Source organism: Alosa sapidissima, chromosome 23 (genome assembly GCF_018492685.1).
Source record: "Alosa sapidissima isolate fAloSap1 chromosome 23, fAloSap1.pri, whole genome shotgun sequence".
Lineage (NCBI taxonomy): Eukaryota > Metazoa > Chordata > Actinopteri > Clupeiformes > Clupeidae > Alosa > Alosa sapidissima.
Window position 1 is genome coordinate 29,134,544 of NC_055979.1, and position 11,830 is coordinate 29,146,373.

Below are 11,830 nucleotides of genomic sequence, written 5' to 3' on the forward strand. Positions count from 1 at the left end.
CTATTAAGGGCACATTCAATCATACACTACCCTTCAATCCCTGTTGTGATATGCCATGTCAATTAAAATGGCAATGGCAATTTATTTTTAAAAGAAGGATACGTTAATTTACAACGAGATTAATGGTAAAGAAGATGATGCTGGTAGGCACCATTTCTCAAGAGAGGTCCTCAGCCTTTTCTGTTTTAAGGCCGGTCTATTCATACTTGTGGGTCCATTATAGATTCATTCATACCTCACCCGACGATTATGACATTAAGTATGCTAACAGTAACGTTCAGTTAGCTGACAAATTTGCGATGAAGGACCTTTAAGTTTGGCAATATTCATTGTCAGTAAGGGAATATTTTATTATGACTTCCCGGTTGAAAATTCCAGATTCTCGGAGAAGTAGGCTAACGTTAGATGTCTATATATCGCGAGACCTTACGTCTTCAAATAGTCATGCGCAGATACGCACACGTGTTCCTGTGCGACTGCGTTGCGAAGATGGCGGACGGTGAAGGTAAATGAGAGCTCAAAGTTAACTTTGTTTTTTTTCATTTTTGCATGATTGTATTGTTCTGCGAATTTCGCATTTCTCACACAAATATTCAAAAACAATGTAATTTAGTACTACACACAAGAGCAGTCGAGCATGCACACTTGTAGGTATTTAAGATGTCTGCGGCAATCGAACTAGTACGCAGCCGCATGGGCGCCTAATGAGTGACTAGGGTGTTAAGAAAAAACTGAGAACCCCATCCTAGTAACCTTATTTGTCTCCAGTTGGTGTTTTGGGAGATGGCCAAAGATCTTCCACTTGTCAGTTAAAAATTTAGCTGTTCTTGTCCATGTAGTCTTGTTTTGTGATTCATGTTTGCGCAAATATTGAACGTTGACGTTACTGTCGTTTAGCCGCCTATAAAAATGGCTAACGTTAGTCGGCCACAATGCGTCAGTGTTTCTTTGCAATTCTGGTATTAAAAATGCGCTGCGTTTTGGTTATTCTAAAAGACGTTGACTTCGTTTTTGTTGGTTAATGTTGATGTTAACATGTAACTTTGCCGAAGTTGCCATTCCAATAGCTAACTTGCTAACTAGCTGATCACTAACTTCAACAATTGCCCAATTTAAGTAGTCTAGCTAAACTTAAAACTTGTTTTTGTTGCCAAGTCACCACTGAACTTCGTCATTTACCAATGTAAGTTAAATTAATTCCGATATACCAATTCCGATTGCTTCAGTAAACTCCCACGTGGTAACGTTAGCTAGACTTTGCCACGTGGGTGCACGAAGCTGGTGACCCGGCCATGTCGAGTTTGGGTTGGCTTGGTGGCTTTGCAAGACCGTTTGTATGTTAATGCAAATTATTTGTTCTGATCGTTTATATTTTAACGTTTGAGATTAAACATATAAATTAAAAGATGAAAGTTTGCAGCCAGTGTGTTGCTGGTTATATTGCCTGCGCTAGTACGCTCAACGTTTTGCATCAAGGACTTGGTGTGAGAATTTAGCAATCCAATAATTTGTCTTGTTTGCCTCCAATTATAGTGAAGAAAGAGAAGAAAAAGAAGCAGAAAGTTGCAGATCATGAAGTTGGGGTGAGTCCAGCAACCATTATTATACCATGTAGTAGCTCATTTCTGTACTGCACAAGTTAAAACATGTTGACCATCCTACAGGACATTCAAGAGTCTGGCGATTTTCTCATCAAGCCAGAATCTAAAGTAGCTAGTTTGGACACATCTCAGTGGCCTCTGTTATTGAAGGTAAGTGAATGCCTCAGGTATAACTATGCATTACACATGTCCCTGCATGGCATTAGCATTAGGCCAAACGGGTATGGCGTGTGACGTGATGAAGCAGTTTATCCATTCTCTGAGTTCTGCTGGTGCTCGCACTCTCTGCGGCTCTCGCGTCTGTTCTAGGCACGAGAGTTTCCGGCTGCCTGCGCCTCTCCCGCAGGTCCAGTGTTCTACTGGTTCTGTGGTCAGAGACCGCAGGTGGGCTTGCAGGGATGAAGCCTGGCCCTCACAAAGACGAGTGTAAACGGCTGATCACATGCCTCACCCAGACCATCCCATAAGGATGGTTTCTAGTAGTGTAACAGCGCAGTGTTTGTGTAAATGTTAGTTCTTAGCAGTCGAACAGGACTTAAAATGACCTTAATGAACATTACATTAACATTGAAAAGAACAGTTTAGAGAAGTCCTATTCCAGGGTGTACATGAGCCGTGTGTATTTGATGCTAATGTACAGTCATACTTTGCAGAATTTTGACAAACTAAACATCAGGACTGCACATTACACTCCCATTCCAAATGGATGCAACCCACTGAAGAGGAACATACACGATTATGTCAGGTATGATGGTTCATTAGCATTCTTCTGTTGGAACAGCACAGCCACATGATGTCTCTTAGATAGCACTAGCACTATGTGCAAAGATGACTTTTATCTACTACCCTAAAACTGATGGCTACCATACAATTCTGTGCCTGGCTTTTCTTTTGGCATTCAGTGCCCTTAGATGTGAATTTATTTTTGTTTCTCTTCCATGATTTGTATTTTGTTCCTCTACTCTAGGTCGGGCTTCATTAACCTCGATAAACCTGCCAACCCGTCCTCTCACGAAGTGGTGGCATGGATCAAGCGCATCCTGCGAGTCGACAAAACTGGCCACAGCGGCACGCTCGATCCCAAAGTCACCGGCTGTCTGATCGTGTGCGTGGACCGTGCCACCAGACTGGTCAAGTCCCAACAGAGTGCCGGTGAGTTACGCGGCCGTCCTGAGTCTCTTGTCACGCCTATGGCCTTTTGCTGATCTGCCGTTTGCAGTAACGTTACAGTAAATAAGCGGCTTCAGCTCACTACTCTTCTGCTCTCTATGCAGGCAAAGAGTATGTGGGTATAGTACGGCTGCACAATGCCATCGAGAGCGAGCACCAGCTTTTGAGGGTAAGTGCCTACATGTATGTGTTAACATTGTCTTGAGTTTTCATTGCCATATACTGAGGCATCATGCAATTTGGCACTATTGAGCAGGTCATTGTTAAGGGTCACTGCCTCCTGGAAACAATGTCACTAAAGTCTTCTTTTTTTTTTGTGTTTAGGCCATGGAGTGCCTCACGGGGGCGCTGTTCCAGCGACCTCCCCTCATTGCTGCGGTTAAGAGGCAGCTGCGAGTGCGCACAATCTACGAGAGCAAGCTCATCGAGTACGACCCTGAGAGGAGACTAGGTGAGGGGCTGCTCTGTAGATATTGTCCAGATGTCTAATCAGTAGTACGTTCACTAACTAATGCAGTCATGTGTGCATTCTGTGGAGTTAGGGATGTAACGATTACTGGTATAATGGTAAACCGTGATAAAAATGTTGACTATAACAATTACCGTTTTCATTTCAAATAATATCGCATAATTATCGTAGTTGATTACCACGGTGTGGAAACCGTGTGTTTAATCCTTCCCAGCTTCATCTGAGCTTGCTTTTGACATACAGTAGGCCTGAAAAATACTGGTGCCCTACTGATTCTGTTTAATTGATTTATTTAACTGCGATTCGGATTAGGTTACACCTGATTTTAAAAGGCGAAACATTTTCACCGCAAAACGTCTACTGTATCATGTAGCCACTCTGCGTCTTTTTACACTGCGATAATACCGAAAAACCGTGATAATTTTGGTCCTTATAAGCGTGAGGTTAAATTCATATCGGTACAGCCCATTGTGAAGTACTCTGGAACATGGACACACATGTGCTGTTGGAATGAGACCGGTAGATTCCAACCTTCAATGCGCTCCCTTTGTGTGGCCCTGTAGGCATCTTCTGGGTGAGCTGTGAAGCGGGCACCTACATCAGGACGCTGTGTGTGCACATGGGCCTGTTGCTGGGCGTCGGGGGCCAGATGCAGGAGCTGCGGAGGGTCCGCTCCGGAGTGATGGGAGAGAAGGTCAGTCATTAAGGGCAGTGTGACCAAAGCATAGTGGCTGAAATTTGAAGGCTCCCACCTTTTGAATGTTTCAGAATATTTTACTAGCATAGATTTTTAAAAAACAAATTTAAGCATAGTGGCTGAATTTGAAGTCCATGGCAATGGTCATAGCTGGTGCAAGACTGATCTATATATTGGCACCAAATGGCTAGTCATATTTTAGTGCCATTAAATTACTTGTGTGTAATTAAATGATTCGTTGATCTTACAGGCTATTTAAATTGATCTGCATGTTCCTGTGGTGATTGTTCCAAAGTGTTGAGTTCAGTTCTGGGCCTCTTCCCCAGTCCTGGTAATTTATCTTTGGCACAGCATCATGCTATGGGTCATTTGTTTGGGTTGGTCCTTCCATGTCCACCTCACTCTAACCATAGCTAATACCTCTGTTTGATAGAATGGATGTTGCATGTACAGCTAGCAAATTCCTTTTTTTAACCACATATTGACTTTTTCTTGCCTCAACACAGGATAACTTGGTGACCATGCATGACGTGCTGGATGCCCAGTGGCAGTTTGACCACAACAAGGACGAGAGCTACCTCAGGCGTGTGATCTTCCCCCTGGAGAAGCTGCTCATCTCTCACAAGAGGATAGTCATGAAGGATAGTGCGGTAAGTGGCGTCTCTGCATTCATCCCCTCAAGATGGTTGGTCACAGAGTAAAGTGTATTGTGAAGTCACTTGGGTTCTTGTAGTTTGAAGAGTTCACATATAGCGATCAATATGCTCATTCTTGTTCCTATTATGGCATGCATTTGACAGGTTAATGCTATCTGCTACGGCGCCAAAATCATGCTCCCAGGTGTCCTCCGATATGAAGATGGCATCGAGATCAACCAAGACATCGTAGTAATCACCACCAAGGGGGAGGCCATTTGTACAGGTTAGTCACAGCCTTTGTCCTGCCCTCTTTTTCATACTGAAGAGCCACATGATGACTACAGAATAGAATACAATAGCACTCTGTGCAAAGATGACTACTATCTATCACCCAAGACTGATGGTGTTCATGTGGGTGAATAAAGTGCTATTTTGAGGAAGCCAATTAAAGCCTTTTCTTCTCCCCGTCCCCTCCCTTGATCTGTGCCGCTAGCGGTTGCACTTATGACAACGGCGGTCATTTCTACCTGTGACCATGGAGTCGTTGCCAAGATCAAGAGGGTCATCATGGAGAGGGACACGTACCCTCGCAAGTGGGGACTTGGACCCAAGGTAACCTCCTCAGCCCAGGCCCAGCCTGCATGTTGGTGTGCTCACACTTGTGAAAGTGGCTAGGGGTGGGAAGACTGCCGCCCTGCTGTGCTAATGCTAAATTCTGCCTCAGGCTAGCCAGAAGAAGATGATGATCCAGAAGGGCCTCTTGGACAAACACGGGAAGCCAAACGGCAGCACACCTGCAGAGTGGACAGACAGCTATGTGGATTACGGGTGATTACTCAAACCCTCAAATGTTAATTAAGACGTGTTTGTTTGCATCATTGAAACTAGCTCAACTGTGTTCGGCAATGGTGCATCGGCGTTGGCAGATATTTTGTGAATTTCATTAACATAGATTTTAGGGTCTACTCGCTACATTGCTGCTAGTCTCTTTTCTGAATGTGGCTTTAGGGTGAAGGTTTTTAGTGTTGAGTACATGATATAGCTCTTTCCTCATGCTTGATTTCTCTACTTTGGATTTCAGTGCAAAGAAGGCTGCAGCTGCAAAGAAGGGCGACGAGCCAGCAACACCTGCAAAGGTAAAAGATGTTTTAGTTATAAATGTCCCTCTGTATTGAACAGTAACCATGTTGTAAGGGGTGAAAGATTGGTTTCTCTTTTTTCAAGTATATTTTTTGGGCTCGTTGCCTTTATTTGTATAGGACCGTGAAGAGTGAGACAGGAAGTAAGTGGGAGAGAGATGGGATGGGATGGGACCGCAGGTCGGATTCGAACCTGGGTCCCCGTGGGCACTTGGACCCGTATATGGTATGAGCGCTGTAGCCTGTTGTGCCACAGCGCCCCCTGAAAGGTTGGTTTCTGATCGCGTTCTTCTGCCTGCAGCGCAAAAGGGTAGAGAGTGGAAGCGACGGTGAGGGGAACGCAACGGAACCTTCAACGCCTGTGACGCCCAAGACTGACGATGAGCTGAAGAAGGAAAAGAAGAAAAAGAAAAAGGAGAAGAAAATGAAACTGGCGCAAGAGGCGCCCGCAGCCGAGGCGGCGCAAGAGGAGCCCGCAGCAGAGCCAAGCGAAGAGGTACGATCCTAGTTCTCAATAACCTTATGGAAGCGTAGAGGTACGATCCTAGTGCTCAATGACCTTATGGAAGCATAGAGGTACGGTCCTAGTTCTCAATGACCTTATGGAAGCGTAGAGGTACGATCCTAGTTCTCAATAACCTTATGGACGCGTAGAGGTACGATCCTAGTTCTCAATGACCTTATGGAAGCGTAGAGGTACGATCCTAGTTCTCAATGACCTAATGGAAGGGGACTTCAACTGGGCACAGACTGAACTTTGCAGAGCATCAGGCCGAATGAAAGTTAATTTGGATGTTTTCTTTTAGCTCTTAGTCTGGGGAACGTTTTGTTTTTATAAATGGGAACTGCAATGTAGTAGTGACTATTGGGTGTCCATACTGGTGTGGCGCACGGGGCTGGTGTTTTAATGGCTAATGGTGTGGCGCACAGGGCTAGTGTTTTAATGGCTAATGGTTGTCCATACTGGTGTGGCGCACGGGGCTAGTGTTTTAATGGCTAATGGTTGTCCATACTGGTGTGGCGCACGGGGCTAGTGTTTTAATGGCTAATGGGTGTCCATACTGGTGTTTTAATGGCTACTGGTGTGGTGCACGGGGCTAGTGTTTTTAATGGCTAATGGGTGTCCATACTGGTGTTTTAATGGCTAATGGTTGTCCATACTGGTGTGGCGCACGGGGCTAGTGTTTTTAATGGCTAATGGGTGTCCATACTGGTGTTTTAATGGCTAATGGGTGTCCATACTGGTGTTTTAATGGCTACTGGTGTGGTGCACGGGGCTAGTGTTTTTAATGGCTAATGGGTGTCCATACTGGTGTTTTAATGGCTAATGGGTGTCCATACTGGTGTTTTAATGGCTAATGTTTTCTCTTTCCAGGCTGGTGAAAGTGCAAAGAAGAAAAAGAAGAAGAAGAAACAGAAGGAGGAGGAGCAAGCGTCTGAGTGACGGCTTGAGAGAAGCGTTTAAAAACTCTTAATGAAACTGTAAAAGTGAGCGGCCCTGTTGGACAAGGGTTAATGCCTGGACAGGGTGACTGGACCTGTTGGCTCAGGGTTCTGACTCCGCCCTAACCGTTGCCTCTGTTGTGTTTTGGATTCCGTTATCCTCATAGAGGCACTAACGAGGCTGTAGTCGGTAACTGTTTATGTTGACCATGGTATGGAGAGATTCTTCCCCAGATTCTGTAATATAGGTGTGCTTTCACTTTTCTTTTTCAACCAACTGAATGTGGTAACTGTTTTTGCTGTTATCCATGTGTGTAAAACATTTTTTTTTTTTTAACCTTGTAAATAAGAAATCAAGTATTATATGAATTGCATTTGATTAATGAGGTTTTTTTCTACAAAAGCTAAATGAGTGGTCTCTTATTTACCTCTTTGTTAATGTGGCATTACGACTACATTTTAGTGAAGTCCTTATTTGGGAAATGTTGGTTGGGTTGAATTAATAAATCCATAGACTCTAGTCTGTGGACAAATCTAGTAGGCTATTTAGGAGTCAAATTTGGTGTAAATTCAGTGTTTTAGTTTTTTCCCCCTCCCCTCAATACGCATGTCAATAAATGCCTATCGTAAGTTGTCAGAACTCTAGCTGTCCTGGCTAACTAATTAATGTTATCCTAAATCTTGTACAAAGACATTTGTGACTAGCTGAACCTAGATGCAATAGAAAAGCATTATAGACTTGCATGCTAACTCAATTCTAAAAGGGTATTGACTTAACAGGGTAAAATGGATGGATTTCTTCACATCGTTGACACAAGACACTTCAAAACAGTAGTAATAAGTCCAATGTGACCCTTACATCATAACGCCAAAAAATGAATCGATGGTTTGTAGAGTGAGTGCTGGTATGGGCATTTGCATGGGCTTTTTTTTTTGGTGCAAAGATGATGGCAGTTTTCAAAATCTTTGGTCTTTTGGACCCTGCCTTAAGGTTCTGTTTGTAAAACATGGCCAACGTCTGAAGTTCTGTGAGAAAAGAATCTGTTTCTAGAGGAAGCGTTTTGCCTAGTGCTTCTCTGTATGATGGATTATGGTTGAGAGACTGTTCTTGACATGGAAGGAGATCCAAGCAAAAAATGAGGTTACACTAGGAAAAATATTTAAAATACTATTGATAGGATGACAAATGTTTCCAATATTCTACTTGACACAACCCATGATAATTGGAATATGTACTGTACATAATGTAAATTGTTACCCAGCGGGACCCCATTGGTCATATGCATAAGCTTATGTTTTAGAGACAATTTGCAGGTTAATCCAGGTAGCACTGTGAGAGTAGTTGGTGCAGATTTGTGGGACATGACACCCAGCAATGCACTGATCTCAAGTTCATACCTATTTCTGAGGGAAGACTGACCTTGATTCTGCTGCAGCCTGTGACGAGACTCGTGGCATTCTTCGTTCTATGTAAACCGCGCTTAGAGCGTTAGTATCTTTTGACACATCGTATCACGGACGCGTAAGAACAATCCATTAGAAATTAACATAATTATTCACTATTTTAAAACACTACGATGACAGAGCAGTTGTTCTTCAGCACCCTCCAGCGTAGAGGGTCAGAAGTACAGTAAGCCGTCGGTCAAAAACACTGTACATAAAATGAGCGACGGCGCGCTGCGCGTTCTAGTGACAGTGTGCGCCATTTTGAATCGAAAATATGACCGATTTTTTCCCTGCCTTGCATGTGTAAGCCAGAGTGGGACAAGCGTTGGCGATCTGTATTTATGCAACGATACATACAACTAGTAGAAGTTAAGTTAAGTAAATAGTGATTGTATGTCGCATTCAGCCGAAAGATAGATGGCCTTACTCCTTCGGAGGAAGTAGCGTTGAACTATTGGCTGTATTTATCACAGGGATACATTGCTAGCTGGCTAGTTAGCTTGACAAGCAAAACAAATCACAGTTCCTTCGCTGGCAAGCTAACTAATCAAGTCGACGAAGAGGTAAGTTGATTAGTGCATCCAGTAAGTTTGTTTATTATTCAAAGCCATCTACCATATTATCATACGTCACCAGCTTTCCAGTTTAGTGTGTTCGCAGTGGCTGGCTGACTGCAGGTCAAAGCCAACATGGCTAGTCAGTTTGCAAGTTAGCTGAGCTTGCTAGCAAGGTATCTAGGTATCTTAGTTAGCTAGCTCACTAAGTAGCCATTAAGGGAACATATTTACTTGGCTAGCTAGCTAAGTAGTTCACTCTACTTTGCCTTTAGGCTGTAACGTTAAGCATCGCATTATCTCATTACATTTCTATGCATCCTGCTTACCATTGAACAGAGATGATGGCTAACAAAGACAGGGCGCTGAAACGATAGCTACTTTGGCTGATTTAGGTTGTTAGAGCAGCAAAGGAGTAGCACAGCTTGCTAGCATATTTTTTAAGCTGCCCAACCATCAAAAATGCTAGCAAACGCAGCTACCTACTTCAGCCTGCTGACGTCAATAAGGTAGTTTGCTGAACTGGAAGTTACTGAACTGAGCGGATACGTTGATGTCTTTCTTTACAGGCAGACCTAGGTCTAACGTTAGTCCTGCTGTCAAATTTAAAATCCCTGGAATTTGCACGCCAGATTGTCGTTAGTTTTTGAAGGCCTCCCATGTAACGCTAGATTGTCGTTAGTTCCCGAAGCCCTCTCATGTAACGCTAGATGGTCGTTAGTTTCTGAAGGCCTCTCATGTAACGCTAGATTGTCGTTAGTTTCTGAAGGCCTCTCATGTAACGCAAGATTGACATCACAGGTTGTTTCTCTGCGCTGACTTGAGAGTGAAAACAACACTCCGATACTGTGATCTGAGGACTTGTAAGTTATTGCTATTTCTCAACAGCGCTTCGTGATTTCTGCATAGCTGTTTAGTGAAACAGTTGTCATTGGCAGGAAATATTTGTGTTATAGAATATATTGTTTTTTCTTCTACAAGTTTCACTGTATGCAACTATTTTTATCCGCCCTTTATGATTGCTTTATGCTTGGATTTGTAGGTTTAGTCTCATATATTGAGGCCTGTAATTGGAGGTGTGAAAGAGACAGAAGATCATCGTGTTTATGCCAACTTAGCAGAACACATGGCCTAACTGTTAGATTGTCTAGCCCTTGAAGGCATACATTATACTATTGAAATGCAGGGCCACGTTTTGTCTTGGGATACGCAACTCACGCACTACTAACAGGGTAGGTATGTATGAAGTCTTATTGTGATCCAACAGGTTCAGAGAAGGGTTCAAGAAGGCAGGCCACTGTACCCAAGCCCATGGCTTGTCCTGAGGTTTGTTTGGGGCCTAAATATATGGCAGGCATTGTTAGTGTGATCCCCCAGTGAGCTCTATTTCATCTGGAAGAAAGGGAAGCTAAACAAAGTGTGAAAATAGCCCGATCCTTTCTCTTTCCTGTTTAGAGTTGTGGGGGGGAACTCTTGGGGCGCGTGGTGTTAATGTATGCCAGATGGACACTGGTTGCACGTGTGGGGAGTGGCGTCCACATGCATGCAGGAAGCGTCTTTTTTTAGGAGGCACTGGGGGGGAGTGGCGTGTGCGTTTGGGAGTGTGTGTATGCGTATGTTTTTGAAGGGGGGGGGGGGGGCACTGCTTGATCCTAGAAACCCTCCCCCCCCCCCCCCCCACCAGCAGGAGCAGCAGCAGCAGCTTGCTCACAGGAACTCTCCCCTTTGCAACCCCCAACCACACACACACACACACACCCTACACCCCTCCACATCCCTACATTTTCATTTGCCTAGTACCTGTCCATGTCACGACAGGTGTGTATTTACTGGCGCTGTGCGTGCGTGTGTGTATTTGGGGGGGGGGGGGGGGGGGGGGGGCTGTTTAGAGTGGACGGAGATGGCGGCTGGATGCCCTCTGGCTTTAAATACTCCCCCGCTGAGCCCCTCTGGCTTTAAATACTCCCCCGCTGAGCCCCTCTGGCTTTAAATACTCCCCCGCTGAGCCCCTCTGGCTTTAAATACTACCCCTGCTGAGCCTCTCTGGCTTTAAATACTCCCCCGCTGAGCCCCTCTGGCTTTAAATACTCCCCCGCTGAGCCCCTCTGGCTTTAAATACTCCCCCGCTGAGCCCCTCTGGCTTTAAATACTCCCCCGCTGAGCCCCTCTGCTTTAAATACTACCCTTGCTGAGCCTCTCTGCTTTATCTGGCTTTAAATACTCCCCGCTGAGCCTCTCTGCTTTAAATACTCCCCCTGCTGAGCCCCTCTGCTTTAAATACTACCCTTGCTGAGCCTCTCTGCTTTAAATACTACCCCCGCTGAGCCTCTCTGCTTGCCCAAGTTATGCTGACACCGGTGTGCGCATGCTCGCGGTGTCACTCACACTCACACTCACACTCACACTCACACTCACACTCACTCACACTCACATGAGGATGTTTCACTGCGAACCTGTGGGGGGTGTAGTACTGAGTTTAGGAGTGGGAAGTGTGTGTGTGTGTTTGCTTGTGTGGGTGTGTGTTAGTAAATAGGCGGAAAACTGCAACTGTCGTACTTCAAAGTGACGTTGAGTGTGTTCGAGACCCTTGCGCTGTGCAGACATAATCATCATCATCATTATGAATAATTAATCGCTTTAATTTGGTTTGGATGCCGTCAGCTTCTGCATGTC

The 11,830-nt window shown here is 44.6% G+C and overlaps 1 protein-coding gene and 4 non-coding genes across 5 annotated transcripts; all 5 read left to right on the plus strand.

Moving 5' to 3' along the window:
• The first annotated feature begins 438 nt into the window (after positions 1-438).
• On the plus strand, positions 439-7,560 carry dkc1 (dyskeratosis congenita 1, dyskerin). The gene is made up of 15 exons (XM_042080835.1): positions 439-505; positions 1,534-1,583; positions 1,665-1,751; positions 2,255-2,346; positions 2,569-2,753; positions 2,876-2,940; positions 3,096-3,222; positions 3,804-3,934; positions 4,444-4,587; positions 4,738-4,858; positions 5,069-5,187; positions 5,300-5,403; positions 5,657-5,711; positions 6,016-6,210; positions 7,090-7,560. Exons 1-15 carry the CDS (start codon positions 445-447, stop codon positions 7,156-7,158), a joined length of 1,605 nt encoding a protein of 534 aa, XP_041936769.1. The 5' UTR covers positions 439-444; the 3' UTR covers positions 7,159-7,560.
• Positions 1,832-2,043, plus strand: LOC121699110. The gene has a single exon (XR_006026960.1). It is a non-coding gene; the product is annotated as a small nucleolar RNA SNORD17 (small nucleolar RNA).
• On the plus strand, positions 2,387-2,463 carry LOC121699100. The gene has a single exon (XR_006026951.1). It is a non-coding gene; the product is annotated as a small nucleolar RNA SNORD83 (small nucleolar RNA).
• LOC121699105 lies at positions 4,225-4,354 on the plus strand. The gene has a single exon (XR_006026956.1). It is a non-coding gene; the product is annotated as a small nucleolar RNA SNORA36 family (small nucleolar RNA).
• LOC121699101 lies at positions 4,902-4,981 on the plus strand. Its single transcript, XR_006026952.1, has one exon. It is a non-coding gene; the product is annotated as a small nucleolar RNA SNORD83 (small nucleolar RNA).
• Positions 7,561-11,830: the final 4,270 nt, after the last annotated feature.

Bases quoted from the DNA above. Each gene is read 5' to 3' on its own strand.
- dkc1 (XM_042080835.1), top strand. From the start codon at position 445: ATGCGCAGATACGCACACGTGTTCCTGTGCGACTGCGTTGCGAAGATG. The intron at 506-1,533 runs GTAAATGAGAGC...CTCCAATTATAG, and splicing joins GAAGATGGCGGACGGTGAAG to TGAAGAAAGAGAAGAAAAAG. The intron at 4,859-5,068 runs GTTAGTCACAGC...CTGTGCCGCTAG, and splicing joins GGGGGAGGCCATTTGTACAG to CGGTTGCACTTATGACAACG.